Here is a 20,092-nt window from a genome sequence, read left to right on the forward strand (position 1 = left end):
CTGACAAGCCAGGTTCAATTCCCAAGCCACCCATGTAAGCTGGATGCAAAAAGTAGGCAAGGGGCTGAGGAGATGACTCAGCAGTTAAAGACACTTAGTTAAATTCCTCAGCCACCCACACAGAGCTGAAAAGGCATTTGCAGTGGTAAGAGATCCTGGTGCTTGCATACACACCAGGGGGAAGGGGGGACATGCATGCACACACAAATCAATAAATTTTAAAAATAAAATTACTTGTAATCATAAACATTAAAATAGGGAAGAGTTCAACTGATTATGACAAATCACACTTAACAAGACTGAGGACTTTTGTTTTTTTTCTTTTGCTAATACAAGCTGACCTGGAATTCACTATGTAGTTCCAGACTGGCCTCGAACTCATGGCAATCCTACCTCTGCCTCCCAAGTGCTGGAATTAAAGGCATGCACCACCACACCAGGCTCCAAGGACTTCTTTATTTGCACGTGTGTATGGGGTGTGCCAAGGTCTCTTGCCACTGCCACTGCAAAGGAATGCCAGATGCTTGTGTCACTTTTTGAGTCTGACTGGGAAATTGGACCCAGGTAGGTAAGCTTTGCAAGCAAGCACCTTTTACCACTGAGCCATCTCTCCTACTCCTGAACACTTCTAAGCAACATTTTGAGCATATGGATGTGGCATGCATGCAGGTGTGCACACACAAATATATGCATGTAAAGGCCAGAAATTGACATCAGATGTCTTTTTTTATATTTTTTAAATATTTAATTAATTTATTTACAAGCAGAGAGAGACAGAGAGAGAGAATGGACATGCCAGGCCCTCTAGCTGCTGCAAATGAACTGCAGATGCATGTACCACTTTGTGCATCAGGCTTTATGTAGGTACTAGGAAATCAAACCTGGGTCATTAGGTTTTGCAGGCAAATGCCTTAACTGCTGAGCTATCATCTCTCCAACCCTCAGATGTCTTTATTTTTTTCTTTTCTTTTTTTGCTTTGAATTTCAAGGTAGGGCCTCACTCTAGCCCAGGCTGACCTAGAATTCATTATGTAGTCTCAAGATGGCCTCAAACTCATGGCAATCCTCCTACCTCTTTCTCCAGTGTCCTGAGATTAAAGGTGTGCGCCACAACACTCACCATGCTCTCTATTTTTTTTTTTTTTTTTTTTGTGACAGGGTCTCTCAATTAATCTAAAGCTCAGCAAATGAGCTAGCCTAGTTAACCCCAGTGAGCCCCAGGGATTATCTTTCTCCACCTCCACATACTACCATGCCTGGCATTTTCCATTGGTACTGGGGATCCAAACTCAGATCTTCATACTTATGCAGCAAGCACTTTACCCATTGAGCCATCTCCAATGAAGAAATGCTTTTAAGCTGAGCGTGGTGATGCACACCTATAATCCCAGCATTCAGGAGGCCAAGGTAGGAGAATCACCATAAATTCAAGGCCAATCTAAGACTGCACAGTGAATTCAAGGATCTGCCTGGGCTAGAACAAGATCCTTCCTTGAACCACCCCCCAAAGAAAATATTTTTTAAAGTTTAAAATAACAGAGGCAGGGCTGGAGAGATGGCTTAGCAGTTAAGGTGCTTGCCTGCAAAGCCTAAGAACTCATGTTCAAATCTCCACATCTCATGTAAGACAGATGCACAGTGACGCAAGCACACAATGTCACACATATACACGGGGGTTCACAGGTCTAGAGTTCGTTTGCAGTGGCTGAAGGCCCTGGAACAACCATTTCTCTCTCTCCCAAATTAAAAAACAAAATTAAGGGCTGGAGAGATGGCTTAGCGGTTAAGCGCTTGCCTGTGAAGCCTAAGGACCCCGGTTCGAGGCTCGGTTCCCCAGGTCCCACGTTAGCCAGATGCACAAGGGGGCGCACGCGTCTGGAGTTCGTTTGCAGAGGCTGGAAGCCCTGGCACGCCCATTCTCTCTCTCTTCCTCTATCTGTCTTTCTCTCTGTGTCTGTCGCTCTCAAATAAATTAAAAAAAAAAAAAAAAATTAAGTCGGGCATGATGGCACACACCTTTAATCCCAGCACTTGGGAGGCAGACTTAGAAGGATTAGTGTGAGTTCAAGGCCACCTTGAGACTACATAGTGAATTCCAGATCAGCCTGGGCTACAGCAAGACCCTACCTCAGAAAACAAAACAAGACAAAAATTTAAAACATAATAAATAAACAAAATAACAAGGACAGGGACTGGAGAGATGTCTCAGAGGTTAAGGTATTGTCTGCAAAGCTTAATGACCCAGGTTTAATTCCCCAGTACCCACATAAAGCCAGATGCACAAAGTGGCACATGCATCTGGAGTTTGTCTGCAGTGGCTAAAGACCCTGGACTGTCCATTCTCTCGTGCCCTCTCCTGCCCCCAATAAATAAAAGAATAAAATAAATAACAGGGGCAGCTGCATGTGGTGGTACAGTCCTTTAATCCCAGCACTCAAGAGGCAGACATAGGAGGATCACTGTTAATTCAAGGGCACCTTGAGACTACATAGAGAATTCCACGTTAACCTGTGCTAGAGGGAGATCCTCCCTTGAAACAAAATATAATAAAATTACAAGGGCCTAAGAGGATGGTTCAGTGGGAAGAGGTGCTTGCTTGAAAGCCTGCCTGCTCAAGCTCAACTCCTTAACACCCATGTAAAGCCAGACACAAAGTGGTCCATGTGTCTGAGATCCCAACTTGACCAAAACAGAGGGGGTTGGGCCAGAAGAATTCAAAGCTAGCTAGAAGAGGAGCAAGGCACTTCAGGGTTGTCCTCTGATCTCCACACACACGCTGTCGCATGTATGAGCCCAGATACATTCATACATATGCAGACACAGACACAAGGCCAGCCTGAAACTACATAGTGAATTCTAGGTCAACCTGGACAAGAACGAGACCCTACCTTGAAAAAAAAAAGGTTAAAATAATAGGTTAGAGATATAGCTCAGTGTCAAGACTGCTTGGCCTCACATGACGCTGGGTTTAAAGTCCCCAATACTGTCAAAAGAAAGTAAAACAAAACAAAAACAAAGTTAAAAATAGGGGCTGGAAACAGGGAGTCTTAGCAGACTCCTTTAATTCCAACACTCAGGAGGCAGAAGGATCACCATAAATTCGTGGCTATCCTGAGGCTACACAGTGAATTCCACATCAGCTTGGGCTACAGCCAAACCCTACCTCAAAAAATAAAAAAATAAAATAGGGGCTGGAGAGATGTCTTACCAGTTAAGGCGTTGGGTGGAAAAGCCAAAGGACCCAGGTTAGATTCCCCAGGACCCACATAAAGCCAAATACACAAGGTGACTCATGCATCTGAGTGTGTTTGCAGTGGCTAAAGGCCCTGGCATGCCCATTCTTCTCTTTCTCTATCTGCCACTTTCTCTCAAATAAATAAATTAAAGAAACATTTTTTTATTATTTTATTTTATTTTTATTTATTTATCTATTTGAGAGACAGAAAGAAGCAGGGAATGGGTGTGCCAGGACCTCTAGCCACTGCAAACAAATTCCAGATGCATGTGCTATCTTGTGCATCTGGCTTACATGGGTCCTGGGGAATTGAACCTGGGTCCTTTGGCTTTGCAGGTAAATGCCTTAACTACTAAGACATCTCTCCAGCCCTAAAACATTTTTTGTTTTTGTGTTTTTTTGAGGTAGGGGTCTCACTCTAGCCCAGGCTGACCTGGAATTCATTCTGTATTCTCAGGGTGGCTTCGAACACATGGCAATCCTCCTACTTCTGCCTCCTAAGTGCTGGGATTAAAGGTGTGTGCCATCATGGCCAGCTAAATATTGTTTAAGTTTAAGATATATCAGGGGACAGGAGGTGGAGGTAGGAGGATCAGGATTAAGCTGGCCTCAGCCACATAATTGAGTACCAGGCCATCCTGGGTTATGTGAGACCCGATTTCCAAAAAAATAATAATAACAACAACAAAACAAAGAAAGTGAGGTATAAAATAAGTGTCACTTTTAAACCCACCTTAAACAACAGGTATACATGTGCCTAACAGTAAAGATAATGTGCCAGCCAGATATGTTGGCTCATGTCTATAATCCCAGCACTGAGAAGGCTGAAGCAGGACTGACATCAATTCAAAGACAGCCTAAGCTACAGAATAATGCAGTGTCTAAAAAGAAAAATGTGTCTTATCGCCTGGCGTGGTGGCGCACACCTTTAATCGGGAGGCAGAGGTAGGAGGATCGCTGTGAGTTCAAGGCCACCCTGAGACTACAGAGTTAATTCCAGGTCAGCCTGGACCAGAGTGAGACCCTACCTTGAAAAAAAAAATGTGTCAAAGGGCTGGAGAGATGGCTTAGCCGTTAAGGCACTTGCCTGCCAAGCCTAATGATAAGAGTTCAATTCCCCAGAATCCACATAAAGCCATTTGCACAAAGTGGCGTAGGTGTCTGGACTTCATTTGCAGAAGTTAGAGGCCCTGGTGCACCCGTTCTCATCCTCTTATTCTCTCATATTCTCTCTTCCACCACCCCCCCTTAAAAATAAATAAATACAAATATTTTTCAAAGCTTTAAAAAAAAGTGTTAAAATCAAACCAGCAGTTGAACACTGAGATAAGGGTGGTCTTTTTCCCTGAACAACTGTTTAAAATTCTGCACTAACTTTTTTTTTTTTTTTTTGGTTTTTTTAAAGGTAGTTGTTTTCACTCTACCTCAGGCTGACCTGGAATTCACTAAGTAGTCTCAGTGTGGCCTTGAATTTACGGCGATCCTCCTACCTCTGCCTCATGAGTGCTGGGATGTGCCACCATGCCCGGCTCTGCACTAACATTTTTTTTAAATATTTTATTTTTATTTATTTATTTGAGAGTGACTGAGAGAGAAAGAGGGAGAGTGAGAGAGAGAGAGAATGTGCGCGCCAGGGCCTATCTCCAGCCCTGCACTAACATTTTGATGAAAAGTTTTTCAAAGCTTTAAGATGACAAATGAGCAAGTGAGAACATGGTCGCCCCAACCCTTGTCCCACCCAGGCCTCTGGACCCTGACTCACAGTGTCCTGGATGCAGACCTCCAGTCGCCCATCCTGTACCACATAGATGCTGGTGTCTGGCTCACCAGGCCGGAAGACATGCTCCCCCTCCTGCAGCTGCACAAAGACCATGTGTTTGCAAAGCTCCAGAAACAGTGGCTTCTCAAAGTGGCCCAGGACCCTGCAACAACAGAATATATTCTAGGACAGGTTCCCAACTAAGGAAGCATGAGGAACATGAGTCCCATCAGTACCACAGCCTGGGCAGCAGATCCATATGGCAGACTCATTTGCCATCACCATCACATTTTTTTTTTTTTAAAGATGGCATGAAAGCTTTTATTTTGGCTGACACTCTCCAGGGTAGTTCGTTGACAGCAGGGGACAGTATGGCATGAGCAAGAGGTTGGTCATCACCTTCTTGCCCTAGAAAGTGGAAAATTTTAGCAGGACAGTGAGCCAAATTCTAGCAAGGAGGAGCTGACTATACCACTATAATCCCATTCCCCCAACAACACCCATCCTCCAGGAAGGATCCACCTCCCAAATTGCCATCACCTGGGAATCAAGCGTTCAGAACACACGAGTTTATGAGGGACATCTGAGTCAAACCGCCACGTGCCATCAAGTCTAGCTCTAGTAGTCCAGTAGGATTTTTGAGTGGGTGTGAACAGAAGAGCAAGTTATGAAATGACTGAAGTTTATGGGATGACTGCACCATTAGAACAGGATAGGAGATGGACGGTAGGTGGAAGATATGACTTGTTTTTAAAATAAAGTTGGAGATAATGGCCTGCAGACCTAGCTATAGCTGAGTATAGCTTCTATCTGAAATGGTAACATAGCAGGACCAGGTCTCGAGAAAACACACAGGGGCTGGGGAGATGGCTCAGGGAGTAAAGCACTTCCACACAAATGTGAGGACCTGAGTTTGGAGCTCCAGAACCCTTCTTAGTGCATGTCTGTAATGCCATTTTGCCATTGAAAATGGGAGTTGGAGAAGCCCCAGAAGCTCCCATGCAAACTAGCATGGTTGTATGCAGCCATGGACAAAAGACTGTCTCAAAACAAGGTGGAAGGCAAGGATCCTCTTGAGTTAGAGGCTGCTCTGTACTACAGTATTGAGACCCTGTCTCAAACAAGTCCAGCTGGGCATGGTGGCTCAAACCTTTAATCCCAGCACTCAAGAGGCAGAGGTAGAAGGATTGCTATGAGTCTGAGGCCACCCTGAGACTGCACAGTAAATTCCAGGTCAGCCTACCTCAAAAAACAACAGCAATAAACAAGCCCAGGGCTACCATCACATTTTTTTGAGACAAGGTTCTGTGGCCCAGGCTAGCCTCAAACTCACTGTGTACCCAAGGATGACCTTGAATTTCTGATCCTTCTGCCTCCACCACCCTGATACTGTCGCTACTCCAGTTCATGTGACATTGGGAATGGAATCCAGGGTGGGCAATCTACCCACTGAACTATATCCCAGGCCCCAGAAATCTTTTCACATATGTATATGTGTGTGTGCATATTAATACAGGCATAGGCACATGTGTCAGTGCATTTGCACACATGTGCATATGCATATGGAGGCCAGAGATCAATGTTGGGAATCTTTCTCAATGCTCTCTAGTTTATTGACACAGGTTCTCACAGTGAACCCAGAGCTCACCAACTTGGCTAGTCTAGCTGGACAACTTGTCCTGGAGATCTGCCTGTCTCTCCCTCCCAAGTGTTGAGATCACACAGAATTCTATGTGGGTGCTGGGTATCTGAGCTCAGGCTCTCACACTTGCATAGCAAGTGCTTTACTTACTAAGCCACCATTCCAGCCCCTCAATCAGAATATCGAACTTCTGAGACAGTCACATGGTAAGTCAGACACAAAAATGGCAACAGGCCACAGTGCCCTGGGATGACTCACTGGTATCAGAAAAAGAAAATAGGGAGCCGGGCGTGGTGACACACGCCTTTAATCCCAGCACTTGGGATGCGGAGGTAAAAGGATCATGGTGAGTTCAAGGCCGCCCTGAGACTACATAGCGAATTCCAGGAGAGCTTGAACTACAGTGAAACCCTACCTTGAAAAAAATGAAAAGAAAAGAAAAAGGAAAGGGGGGGCTGGTGAGATGGCTTAGCAGTTAAGGCATTTGTCTATGACGCCTAACAACCCATGTTTAACTCTCCAGATCCCATATAAGCCAGACACTCAAGGTGACATAAGCATGCAAGATTGCACATATGTACAAGGTGGCACACACATCTAGAGTTTGATCACAGTGGCTGTAGGCACTGATGTGCCAATTCTCTCTCACACTAAAATAAAGGCAGGGTTGGAGAGATGACTTAGTGATTAAAGTGCATGCCTATGAAGCCTAAGGACCCAAGTTCGATTCCCCAGTACCCACATAAGCCAGATGCACAAGGTGGTGCATGCATCTGGAGTTTGTTTGCAGTGGCTAGAGAGCCTGGCGTGCCCATTCTCTCCCATCCCCCCCCCTCCTTCTCTCTTTCACTAATAAATAAAAAATAAATCCTTTGTTTTAGAGGAAAAAAAAAAAAAGGCCAGTCTATTGGGCTTGCCTCAGTAAAGTTCCACAGCCAGGTGTGGTGGCGCACACCTTATATCCCAGCACTCGGGAGGCAGAGGTAGGAGGATCACTGTGAGTTCAATGGCTCCCTGAGAATACAGAGTGAATTACAGGTCAGCCTGGGTGAGAGTGAGAGCCTACCTTGAAAAACCAAAAAAAAGGGCTCCACAAGCCAGACATTGTGGCACATGCCTTCAATTCCAGCACTTGCACTTGCGAGGCAGAGGAAGGAGGATCGCTGTGAGTTCAAGGCCATCCTGAGACTACGTAGTGAATTCCAGGTCAATCTGGGCTGGAATGATACCCTCCCTCAAAAAAGAAGAAGAAAAGCTCCACAGAACTTGAAGCATCCTGACCCTGCCAAGCACTCCAGCCACCACAGAGCAAAGGCCGGCAGTCCCGAGGTGGAAAAACACGGGCCTTGCCACCACCCGCCACCCAAGCCACAAATGGTCCAGGCGCTGAGACACCTCCCCCTACACACACCCTCGCCCATCCACTCACTACTTTACCGAACATTTTTCAGCATGTACAAAACTTCTGAAGGCAAGTGAGAATTCTTCACATCAAACTCCGTGAGGTCAGCTTCCAACAGGGAGGGTGGGGGCTCTTTCGGCTGCAGGGTGGGGTATTCTTTCTTGAAACGCAGAATCCTACAAAGCAAGAACAACCAAAACCCTTGCTGTGGGCTGCAAAGAATAGCTCAGTGATTAAGTGAGTTCTTGAGCAAGCATGAGGGCTTGACAGGGTTTGAGACAGTCTGAGTTCAAATCTCCAAATCCCACATAAGACAGCTGGAACCCCAATCCAGCAGGGGAGCTCTAGAATCAGTAAAAGGAAACTCCAGTTCAAACACAAACAACCAGGAGGGTGATGAAACAGGACACTTCCGGCAGTGACCTCCACAGTAAGCAAGCATGTGGGGCACAGCAAGGGCACATAGAAATGCATACACCACACACACACATAAACAAAATCAAAAGTAATAATAGTTGGGCGTGGTGGCACACACATGACTTTAATCCCAGCATTTGGGAGGCAGAGGTAGGAGGTCACCCTGAAATTACACAGTGAAATCCAGGTCAGCGTGGACTAGAGCGAGACCTTACCTTAAAAATCAAAAAAAAAAAGCCAGGCATGGTAGTGCATGTCTTTAATCCCAGCACTCAGGAGGCAGAGGTAGGAGAATCACTTACAGTTCAAGGCCACCCTGAGATTACATAGTGAACTCCAGGTCAACTGGGGCTAGAGTGAGACCCTACCTTGAAAAACCAAAATAATAATAATAATAATAATAATAATAATAATAATAATAATAGTAGTAGTAGTAGTAGTAGTAGTAACAGTAGCAGCAAAATATATATATATAAATGAATGAATAAGTAAACCGCTAGCCAGGTGTGGTGGCGCATTCCTTTAGTCCCAGCACTCAGGAGGCAGAGGTAGGAGGATCACCGTGAGTTCAAGGTCACCCTGAGAATACATAGTCAGCCTGGGCTAGAGTGGGACTCTACCTCAAAAAAACAAATAATAATAATAAATAAAACACTGCTGTGAGTATTCCAAAGCCCCAGGAAGCCCTATCCTTGGTGTACCCTGAGATTGAAGGAGCTATAGCAGTGGCCAGGACCTTTTGACCTCAGGATGCCCACCGAGGAAGAAACTCTGAGTACCTCTTGGCCAAAGATAGCACCTTGGTCCTCTTCCTGACCCGCTGCCGGGGTGCAGCTGTGTTTCCAACAAGCGTGTGAGGGAGTGTGGTCACCTGCAGACCCAAGGGGGAAGCTGAGTTACTCACTGTTACAGTCTAGTTCACATTGCTGGCAGAAATCACCCAACTAAGAGCAGCTTGTGGGAAAAAGAGGTTTATTTTGGTTTACAGGCTTGAGGGGAAGCTCCATGATGGCAGGGGAAATGATGCCATGAGCAGAGAGTGGACATCACCTCCTGGTCAACACAGGTAGACAATAGCAACAGAAGAGTGTGCCAAACACTCTCCAAACACTGGCAAGGGGACACTGGCTATAATACCCATAAGCCCTCCCCCAACAGTACACTGCCTCCAGGAAGCATTAATTCCCAAATCTCCATTGGCTAGGAACCTAGCATTCAGAACGCCTAAGTTTATGGGGGACACCTGAATCAAACCACCTCACTAATCCTGTCACTGACAAGCCCAAGGTCTCAGCCTTAGGGTCTGTCCCAGCTACTACCTTCCTGACCTCAACTCTCAGGGGCTGGCCACACCCACCCACATCTGCTTGACTCCTTAAAGAGAATGTTGCTGCCAAGGACACGGGGCACACCAGAGAGCCCCCACATCCACAGTATGATCCTCACTGTCCTCAAGTACACAAACCTGTGGCGCTCTGTGGCTCCATGCCTGAGGGGAGTAGGATAAGACAGGAGCGACTTGCTGTCGAATAGCCTCCAATTCCTGAACCTCGATGCAGGAGGATCAGGGATTTAGGATCCACAAGAACCACCAACAGAAAAGTTGGCTATACAAAGCCGGGCGTGGTGGTGCACACCTTTAATCCCAGCACTTGGGAGCCAGAGGTAGGAGGATTGCTGTGAGTTCGAGGCCAACCTAAGACTACATGATGAATTCCAGGTCAGCCTGGGCTAGAGTGAGACCCTACCTCCAAAAACAAAAACAACAAACAGAAAAGTTGGCCAGACAGCTTTTACCTCAGGATGAACACATGGTCATCAGGGAGCAGCAATCTTCCCCCCAACCCCCCCCCTCACGGACAGGCTCCATCCTTGGCTCAGCCTTCTAAAACTGACAGTGACCACGCATCTCTGATACCTGGCCCATCACCAAAGACGTATCTGGAAAGTGGTTGCTTGTCCTATTTTCTTGTCAACACAAACCTGCATGTCAGAGAGCCAGAAGCCCCTGTCATTGCAACTGCCAAAGCAGTTCAGGTGCTTCAAGCCAGACCCCCACCCTCCTGATGGACCTGCACCATGTCCTCTCTAGCCACCCTACAGGCCAGGGAAAGTATTTCCAGGTAAAATGAACTGAGTTCAGCTGCATGCCCCATAACTCACACATCCCATAAACCCTGTACCGTTGGCAGGGACCAAGAAGCCGAGAAGAGGGCAGCTCACACCTGGAGCCTCGTGGACCAGGGACTTGGGAGCCTGACAAGCAGTAGGCCCCTATCCCACAGGGACCTGCTCAGGAGTGCAAAGCAGGACCTGCACACAAGTTACCTTCCTCATGATCTTCCGGCCATAAAACATCACTTTGTCCCTCTTCCGGAACCTGTACTGAGGAGTAGGCTCTGCTTGTCCTGTGAGAAGACAAGGGGGGACTGTGAGATAGCAAGGTTCTGGGGCACAGTCCTGAGTATCTGGGCTGTGAATGTACCTGGAGCTAAAATAAAGTACAAGCATGGCCAGTCCTTGAAATTGTAGATACAGACAATAAACCATACTCCTGGCTGTCCTGTCTCTAGCTACTCATCAGACAGCAAGGGAAAGCAGCAGTGTAGGAGACTCATCTAAAAGAGACAGGAATCTCATCTCTTCTCACTGGATCCTTGCTTGGCAAAGGGGCAGAAAAAGATATGGGCAGGGTATGGTGGCATGTGTCTTTAATCTCAGCAGAGGTAAAAGGATTGCTATGAGTTCAAGGCCACCCTGAGACTACCTAGTAAATTCCAAGTCAGCCTAGATTAGAGTGAGACCCTTTCTTGAAAAACCAAAAAAGAAAAAGAAAAGAAAAAAAAAAAGGCTATGGGCCAGGCGTGGTTGCGCACACCTTTAATCCCAGTACTTGGGAGGCAGAGGTAAGAGGATCGCTGTGAGTTTGAGGCCAGCCTGAGACGACATAGCAAATTCCAAATCAACCTGGGCTAGAGTGAGACTCTACTTAAAAAAAAAAAAAAAAAAAAAACTTCACTTTGGGCTGGAGAGATTGCTTAGTGGTTAAGGCCTAAGGACCCAGGTTTGATTCTCCAGGTCCCAAGTTAGCCAGATGCACATCATGGTGCTTGCATCTGGAGTTTGTTTGCAGGGACTAGAGGCCCTGGTACGTACATTCTCTCTCTCTCTCCTTCTCTAACAAATGAAAAAATAATTTTTAAAGGCTGGGGAAATGGCTTAACGGTTAAAGGCATTGCCTGGGAAGCCTACGGACCTTGGTTGGATTCTCCAGGACCCACATAAGCCAGATGTACAAGGGGGTGCACGCGTCTAGAGTTCATTTGCAGTGGCTGGAGGCGCTGGTGTGCCCATTCTCTCTTTTTCTCTGCCTCTTCCTCTCTCTCTCAAAATAAATAAATAAATAAACAAAAATTTTAAAAAAAAAAAAACTTTTTTTGAGGTATGGCTTCACTCTAGCTCAGGCTGACCTGGAATTTACTATGGTAAAATATAATTAAAAAAAATTTTTTTTGTTCATTTTTATTTATTTATTTGAGAGCAACAGACAGAGAGAGAAAGAGGCAGTTAGAGAGAGAGAGAGAATGGGCGCGCCAGTGCTTCCAGACACTGCAGACGAATTCCAGATGCATGCGCCCCCTTGTGCATCTGGCTAACGTGGGTCCTGGGGAATCGAGCCTCAAACCGGGGTCCTTAGGCTTCACAGGCAAGCGCTTAACCGCTAAGCCATCTCTCCAGCCCAAATAAAAAAAAAATGTTAAAGGCTATGGGCAGACTGGGAACTTTAGCCTAAGTCTGGACAGGGCAGCAGAATCCAACAAGACTTTGAGGGAAGTGCTCAGGAGCTCCAAATGCCTCAGAAGACATAAACGCAACAACCCCACCACCCCTTAGCCAGCCAGCCAAAGTCCAAAACAAGATACTCACTCAATGCGTTAAACCTTCTGTACACAAAAAAGATGGCAATACCAACAAAGGTCAGTGCTGGGAGGACTCCAATTGCAATTCCCATTAGCTGGGGAGGACAGGAGACAGCAGGCATGTCAGCAAGGCAAAACACAGATATAGGCCCACTGGGGCCCCCACCCTGAGGGAAGCCCATGGTGGTTACCATAGTGGACTGTGAATGCTCCTCCATGAAAGGAAGCCGCCAAGAGCTCAGGGTAGAGCCCAGACAGAAACCAGCCTGAGGAGAGAGCAACAGACAGGGTGGGCAGGTGGGGTGCCCAGTTTTCAATCTCAAATTTCGTTAGGGAACAAGAGTGAAGTCACGAGGCAAGGAGAATGTCAATGGTCCTGAGGATTTCAAACAAGTGATCATTCCAGGGGTGTGGAGGTCCTTTGAGCTCACATGCAAGGACATGCAAACAATAACCTGTCTTCCTCTGGCACTGTCATATGCAAACATAGTGGTCGTGCTGCAGCCAAATGCCACGCACATCATTAAAGAACGAGTCCTGGACACTCCAGTCCTTGGGATGCAAACCTAGGGGAGACCAAGGCCATCTCTTGGTGTCCTCTAGACACCAACAGAATCAGGGTTGCCAACCCCAGGGTCCACACAAGTCCACCCAGAAGCAGTACTCAGCAACACTCAGGAGTGTGTGAGGTTACTGAATCTGCATTCAATTTAGTCCCAGCTGCCTGCAACGATGAAGCAGGAGGGTCACTTGAACTCAAAAGTTTAAGGCCAGCCTGGGGTACTAATGAGACATGCTTAAAAAACAAAAACAGGGTAAAAGAGAGACTGATTGAGATGGGGAGGGGGTATAATGGAGAGTGGCGTTTCAAAGGGGTAAGTGGGGGGGGAGGGTATCACCATGGGGTATTTTTTTTTCTCTTTTCTTTTTTTTTTTTAAAGCTTTTTTTTATTGACAACTTCCATAAGTATAAGCAATATACCATAATCAAAATCCCTTCACCATGAGGTATTTTTTATAATCATAGAAGTTGTTAATAAAAAAAAACAAAAAAAACAGGGGTGTGGGCTGGTAGGAATTCCCTGAGGAAGTGGAGGCGGGAGGATCATAAGTTCCGCGTGCTGCTGGGACCCGTCAGCAGTGACCAGCAGACGCCGGAACCGCCCACAGCCCGGCCATGGTCTTGCTGTGTGTAAGCCATACCTGGCTACATTTTTGGAGCAATCAAAACAGCCCTGGAGTGTGAGGAGAAAAGAGCCTGGAATAATATACTCAGCAAACTTTGGCAAATATAGCAAATCTGCAAAAGACTTGCAATCTCCAAAAGCATCCAAAAATGTTGGCATCCATATTCAAGAGATGCCTTACAAATATAAAGAATGTAGAAAAGATTTTATCAGTGACTCATTCTCAAACCAACATCAGCAGGCTGATAAAACAGATAAGTCCTACAGATGTAAAGAATGTGGCGAAGATTTTAAATATCACTCAGTCTTAAATATATACCAAGTGGTTCATACTGGAGCAAAACCATACAAATGTGAAGAATGTGGCAAAAGCTTCAAAACTGATGGGAACCTTAAACACCACCTAATTCATACAGGAGAGAGACCGTACAAATGTGACCAGTGTGGCAAAGGCTTTAGTAGGCCTATAAAACTTAAAGAACATCACCTCATTCACACCGGAGAGAGACCGCACAAATGCCAGGAATGTGACAAAGCTTTCAGGAGTAACATAAAACTTAATCAACATCATAACACTTACTAGACACCTAACAGTCCATAGTGGAGAGGGACCTACAATCCAGTCATGCCTCCTCTCCCAGAACAGCCAAAGGATATACATGAAGTCCTTTTACACAGTACAGAAGTTTGAAAAGTTGAAACTCCGCTCTTAATATATATGAAATAATTTGTTCACAAGTGAAACCCCATAGCTACATACAGAATGTCAAAGCACTGAACTGCTTATAATATACACATCATTAGTTAATAAGGTTGAAAGAACTAGAATGTGATAGTTCTTAGATATCTCTTGAAGGATCCTCCTACTGTTTTCTTAACAGATCATAGAATACATTTTAAAATACTGTGCATATTTTGTGTGAACTTTCTTTAATTAATAAAAGAGAATAAGTTTAACAAAAAAAAAAAAAAAAAGCAGGACTAGAGAGATGGCTTAGCAGCTAAGGTTCTTGTCTGCAAAGCCTAAGGACCCAGGTTTGATTGCCCAGAACCCATGTAAGCCAGATGCACAAGGTGGTGCATATGTCTGGAGTTCATTTGCAATGGCTGGAGGCCCTGGAACACCCATCTTCCCTCCCTCTTTCCTTCTCTCCCTCCCTCCCTCCCTCTCTCTCTTTCTCTGCCTATTTGTGTATCTCTCAAATAAATTCCCCCCCCCTCTACCTGCCTATTTCTGTATCTCTATCAAATAAATAAATAAAAATTTTAAAAGGGGGGAAGGGCAACAGGGGAGGAGAAAACCAAAACTTCCGAGGTCCTGCTTTTTTTCTTAAAAGTACTTTAAGAGGAAAATTTATTTGTATTTTTTATTTACATTTTATATTTTTGTACATATTGTTAGGGGTCAGCCATTTTTCATGATAACGGATGACTAGACCAGCCTTCAGAGCGTTCTCTGTCCTACTTCTGACTTTACTTGTGGTGTGACCATATTCATTATAATCTCAAAGGAGAAAAAAAAAACAACCTTGTAAAAAAAAAACAATCTTATTCCAAGCATTCCAGTAACTTTTTTTGTGTATGTACCTAGCTGTACTATAAGTAGTTGGTTTGTATGAGATGATTAAAAAGGCCAAAGATAAAAGGTTTCTTTTTTTCCTTTTTTGTCTATGAAGTTGCTGTTTATTTTTTTTGGCCTGTTTGATGTATGTGTGAAACAATGTCCAACAATAAACCGGAATTTTATTTTGCTGAGTTGTTCTAAAAAAAAGGGGGGGGGGAAGGGGCTGGAGAGATGGCTTAGCAATTAAGGCAGTTGCCTGAAAAGCCAAAGGACCTCGGTTTGATTCCCCAGTACCCATGTCAGTCAGAGGCACAAGGTGCTGCATGCATCTGGAGTTTGATTGCAGTGGCTGGGAGCTCTGGTGCACCCATTCTCATTCTCTCTCTCTCTCTCTCTTTTTTCTCTCTGCCTCTTTCCCTCTCTCAAATGAATAAATTAAAATATTTAAGAAAGAAAGAAAAATAAACGAAAAAACAAAACTTCAAGGGAAGATCCATCTGGAGTTAAAAATATCCAATATCAGTTCACATGCCAAAGAAGAAATAGCAGAGAAGGCTCTGTCCCTGCCCACCGCTGTTCCAGGAAGACACTGGCAGGACTTCAGCAGTCCATGGACAAGATCCATAGGAGAGAAGGAGGAAGGGGAGGGCTCAGGGCAAAAAGGCGAGTGCGTGACCACCAAGGGAAGCCAGCCTATTCCCTAGAAACTAAAGACAAAAAAGAAACCATCCGGAGCTGCAGCTGTTCTCCACTCCCCCCACATCCATCCTTTCTCCCAAGCAATGGAGAACTGGATGGAGCAATGGAGAACACTTGCTAACCCTTTGCAATTTCTATGCAAATACCAAACTTTATAGGCAACAATCTATGCCAGAAAACCCAAGGAGAGCTGAAGGGCACTTGGGAAAGAACTGTAACACAGATACAGTTCTGCATTGTGATAGTGAGTCTCTCCCCCCACCACCATCACCAAAAAAACTCAAACCTGTAAACTTAGCTCTGGGGGCAAACAGAGTTAAACAAGCCCTTAAGGATGAGGCGCACGCTCTGAGAAGTGTGTTCTCAGGTGATTTCAACATTGTGTGTCACAAGGTACACTCACACAAACCCTAGTACCTCACCACCAGGAGTTACTATCTATGGGCCCACTGTTGCCCGTGTGGTCTGTTGGCAGTGCATGGTGTGGCTATACAACGTGTGGGCTTTTTGCTTCAGAACCTAGGAACTCAGCCTCCTTCCATCTCCCCGGTGGCTCAGCTCTCAAGATGGTATCAGTTGAGGCACACAGAACTACTCCAACCACACCCTCCATTTTCCCTGAACTAGTGAAGAGTCACCTTACCCAGAGAAAAATCTACTTGCACGGGTCTTCAAGCCATTTTAGCCATTTCTCTGTTCTAATGGCTCCACCCTTCTGGTTTAGAAACAAAGGCCTTTTGCATGTGGCTACAGTGCTGGACTGAGAAAAAGGCTCTTAGCAAAGAAAACACCAAAGTCCTGAGAAAACAGGAAGTAACAACTGTGACATCAAGGGATGAAAGAAGGCCTCAAACAACACTCTACAGTCAGGTCCCACTGTCCAGTCCCATTGTCTACACTGAGAAGCAGAGCTGTCTAGCAACAAGTGTCAAGAGCTCTGACAAGGGTCTCCCTGGGGTTTCAAGAAGCCCTGGTAGAGAGGGAAGGCAGAGGATCCTTCTCTTCGTCCACAAATGCCCAGCGCAGGAGTTGAACGTACCTCCGGGCAGACATCTTCCTCTTCCTGCATGACTGAAAGCAGACAGAGCTCAGTCTGAAAAGATAACAGACTGAGGCAAACTGCTCTGGCAGGACCGTTCACAGCAGGACAGCTGTGGTTCCCGCCTGGCCAGTTCCTGTCCCAGTTAAACGCTCTTAACGGAAAGGGACTCCCGCAGAACCGTGCGCTCTGGGAGAAGCTGTCGTGCAGAAGTGTCAGCTCCGGTCTCCAGTAAACAGCCCTCACGTGGTCCGAGGGGAACCCGCGACAGCAGCCCGGCCACTCACTGGCTCCTCGCCCAGCAGGTCAGCGGAGGGGAGGGCAGCGCAGCCACAGCTGCAGTGGTCCAGACTGCAAACTGGAGTGTAAGGGGGGGGGGGGGCAAGTTCAGGAAAGGTCACCGCTGGAGCGGGGCTAAGGGTGGCTCAGGGGAAGCTAAGGGGGTAGCAGGGAAAGGGGGTGCAGTGAGGAAAGGTGGGATGACTGACGTGCGGGGTGGAGGGAGGCCTCGGCCCGGAGGGGAGAGGCGGGGAGGAAAGTGTTGAGAATGGGTCACAGCCAGGAAGGGGTCGAGGAAGGAGAGGGGTGGGGATGAGGAGGGGGTTCACAGAGGGCGGGGGGGTCTCGGCAAGGAGGGTGTGCCGGTCTGGGAGGGGTCTCAGCGAGGAGGGGGTAAACGGCAAGGAGAAAGTGTCGGGTGGAGAAAGGTCACGGAGGGGACGGAGGGAGGTGTCTCAGAGAAGGAAAGGTGAGGTTTGGGGGTGACGGCTGGAAGGAAGAAGAGGGGTCACGGCTGCTAGGCGTGTAGATAGGCAGAGAGCACGAGCACGGTGGGAGTGTTGGGACCAAAGATAAACTTGGGGACCATGAGCTGCCCAGTGTCCCCCACCAAAAAAAAAAAAAAAACAAAAAACCCACACCAAGTCTGGGCGTGGCGTAAACTCCCCAGCGCTGCACGACAGTCCCCGAAGCTACGGTTCGGCAGAGATCGAGATGGTACGCCAGCCCTGGGCCCTCTGAGGTCTCCGGGCGACCGTGCCCTCCCCTCGGGGCGGAGCCGGTGACGGCCGCGGCTGGCCCCCGCAGCCTCCCTTTAGGGCGCAGCGGTTGTGCACGTCCCGCCGCGAGCTGTGCGGGGCAGACCTCTCCTCCGGCCCGACACACACCGCCACCTAGCGGCGCGCGGCGGCACTCCGCCCGCTCCCGCGCTCCCGACGCCCCGCCCTGGGGCTGCGCGGTTGGCTGGGTATTATCTGACCACGCCCCCGCCGCGGGGCTGAGGCTGCGCATTGGACGCAGTGGCGACCAATCGGAGCGGCTCTTGCTGCGGCGTGTCCTGCCCGCGACCGGCCGGAAACGCGGCTAGGTTCCACCCCGGGTCGTGGGACGGCGGCCTGGTGTTGCTTCGGGCGGTGGGATATAGGTAAGGGATCGGCGCCCGAGCTGTTGCACGCAGAAAGGGGCGCACCGGGCTGCGGACCGAGCTCGGGAGCTATCGGCCCATATCGGTTGGTGTGTTTCCAGTTGGTGCCGTCGGGGCGGGGTACTCGGGGCTCCTCCCCACCTGTGGGATCCAGGGTCATCCTTGTCCGCGTCGGCCCGGGGTCCCCAGTGTCGAGTACGTCAAGCCCCGATAGGTCCCTTTTCAAACATCTTCCTCTCGCAGGGTGCAGTATGGGCTTCTTGACTGCAGTAACTCACGGCCTGGTGCGGGGAGCGGACCGGATGAGCAAGTGGACAAGTAAGCGGGGACCCCGCACTTTCTACAAGAGCCGGGGTGCCAAGAGAACGGGCGTCTACGCCCCTGGTCGGAGATTCGTGCAGATCAAGGAAATGGTCCCAGAATTTGTCGTCCCGGATTTGACTGGCTTCAAGCTCAAACCCTACGTGAATTACCGAGTCCCCGAAGGCGTAGACACGCCCCTGACGGCCAAGGCACTCTTCCTGGAAGCGGTTGCACCGGCTATTGAGAAGGACTTTAAAGAAGGTACGTTCAAAGCTGACAACCTGGAGAAGTATGGCTTCGAACCCACGCAGGAAGGCAAGCTCTTCCAGTTGTATCCCAAGAACTTCCCACGCTAGAAAAGTTGAGTGGCCACAGACCTACCTACAAACTGGACCACCCCGCCGACCCAACCTCACATCGTAAGGGTGGCTTCCTTATGCACATCTATTAAAGGCCTTTGCTTTCCTGTAATGTGTTTGGAATCAGGTCATTGAAGGCGTGCAGCAGAACACGGCAGTAGCTAAGCTGAGGCCCAACCAGATTCTGACCACAAACGCACCTTTCAGCGCATACAAACCAAAGAACAGTGATAGTTCATTACCCAAAGCAACAATCACTATGGCCCCTATGGGCTCGAGGCTGAGGCCGAGATGGTTTTGGTCAGGTGAAAGTAAGTACCCCCTGGGAAAACTATATGAAGCCACAAGGGCAGTTAGTGCCAAACTTTTTGACCAGTCTGCTTTTCCGTAGTCCCTCTGACCTTGTGGTCCCTTCTTAGCTGGCTCATATATTTTCCCTTAACTAACTGGTTAACATGTTTTAATTTATTTGCAAGGAGAGAGAAGGGGTATGCCAGGGCTTCCTGCCACAGCAAATGAACTCGATGTATACATCACCTTGTACATCTGGCCTTATGTGGGTATTGGGGAATCAAACCTGAGCCTTTAGGCTTTGTGAGCAAAGTGCCTAAACCACTGAGCCATCTCTCCAGCCCTAACATGTACTTTTTTATTTTTATGAATGAGAGAGTGAGCGTATCAGGGCCTCTAGCCACTGCAAGTGAGCTGCAGACACATGGCTTACAGGGACTCTGGGGAATCAAACCTGGGTCCTTAGGCTTCTCAGGCAAGGACCTCAATCACTAAATCATCTCTCTGGCCCCCTAACATGTTTTATTTTGGAGTAAATGGCATTTGACCTGCAGTGTCATGTTGTATCATCATTAGAAGATAACAGGGCATCAAAGTGGAAGTGTGCACCTATGAGCCCAACACTTGGGATGCTGAGGATTGTAAGTCCAGGCCAGCCTGGACTACATAGCAAGACCCTGCCTTTATATGTAATTTTATTTGAGAGAATCAGAGAGCAAATGGGCATGGTAGGGCCTTCAGCTGCTGCAAACAAAATTTAGACACATGCTCCACCTTGTGCATCTCTCTTGTGTTGTGTCCTGGGGAATGGAACCTGGGCCCTTTGGCTTTACAGGCAAGTACATTAACCAC

The 20,092-nt window shown here is 47.4% G+C and overlaps 2 protein-coding genes across 5 annotated transcripts in view; one reads left to right on the top strand and one right to left on the bottom strand.

The window, feature by feature from the left end:
• The window catches only part of Pnpla7 (patatin like phospholipase domain containing 7), a 92,741-nt gene extending 74,831 nt beyond the window's left edge, over positions 1 to 17,910 (bottom strand). For 2 of the 3 annotated variants that reach the window (XM_045153488.1, XM_045153484.1), the window contains exons 1-8: positions 17,783 to 17,910; positions 16,865 to 17,222; positions 12,567 to 12,641; positions 12,383 to 12,470; positions 10,784 to 10,863; positions 9,235 to 9,326; positions 8,074 to 8,214; positions 4,998 to 5,157 (exon numbers count right to left, since the gene is read on the bottom strand). In XM_045153488.1, coding sequence (XP_045009423.1) covers positions 4,998 to 5,157; positions 8,074 to 8,214; positions 9,235 to 9,326; positions 10,784 to 10,863; positions 12,383 to 12,470; positions 12,567 to 12,641; positions 16,865 to 16,894 — 666 coding nt within the window. In that variant the 5' untranslated portion in view covers positions 16,895 to 17,222; positions 17,783 to 17,910. The remainder of the gene's footprint in view (positions 1 to 4,997; positions 5,158 to 8,073; positions 8,215 to 9,234; positions 9,327 to 10,783; positions 10,864 to 12,382; positions 12,471 to 12,566; positions 12,642 to 16,864; positions 17,223 to 17,782) is intronic. The other variant, XM_004653882.2, reaches the window with a different exon arrangement.
• On the top strand, positions 16,947 to 19,061 carry Mrpl41 (mitochondrial ribosomal protein L41). Of its 2 annotated transcripts, none has more exons than XM_045153497.1 (2): positions 16,947 to 17,169; positions 18,531 to 19,061. In XM_045153497.1, exon 2 carries the CDS (start codon positions 18,539 to 18,541, stop codon positions 18,944 to 18,946), a length of 408 nt encoding a protein of 135 aa, XP_045009432.1. In that variant the 5' UTR covers positions 16,947 to 17,169; positions 18,531 to 18,538; the 3' UTR covers positions 18,947 to 19,061. The 2 variants fall into 2 exon arrangements, with proteins under 2 accessions (XP_045009432.1, XP_004654204.1); XM_004654147.2 differs by lacking the exon at positions 16,947 to 17,169 and adding an exon at positions 18,166 to 18,287.
• The last annotated feature ends 1,031 nt before the right edge of the window (positions 19,062 to 20,092 follow it).

This window comes from Jaculus jaculus, chromosome 1 (genome assembly GCF_020740685.1).
Source record: "Jaculus jaculus isolate mJacJac1 chromosome 1, mJacJac1.mat.Y.cur, whole genome shotgun sequence".
In the NCBI taxonomy this organism is placed as follows: domain Eukaryota; kingdom Metazoa; phylum Chordata; class Mammalia; order Rodentia; family Dipodidae; genus Jaculus; species Jaculus jaculus.

Excerpts from the sequence above, each read along its gene's own strand:
- Mrpl41 (XM_045153497.1), top strand. The coding sequence starts at position 18,539 with ATGGGCTTCTTGACTGCAGTAACTCACGGCCTGGTGCGGGGAGCGGAC.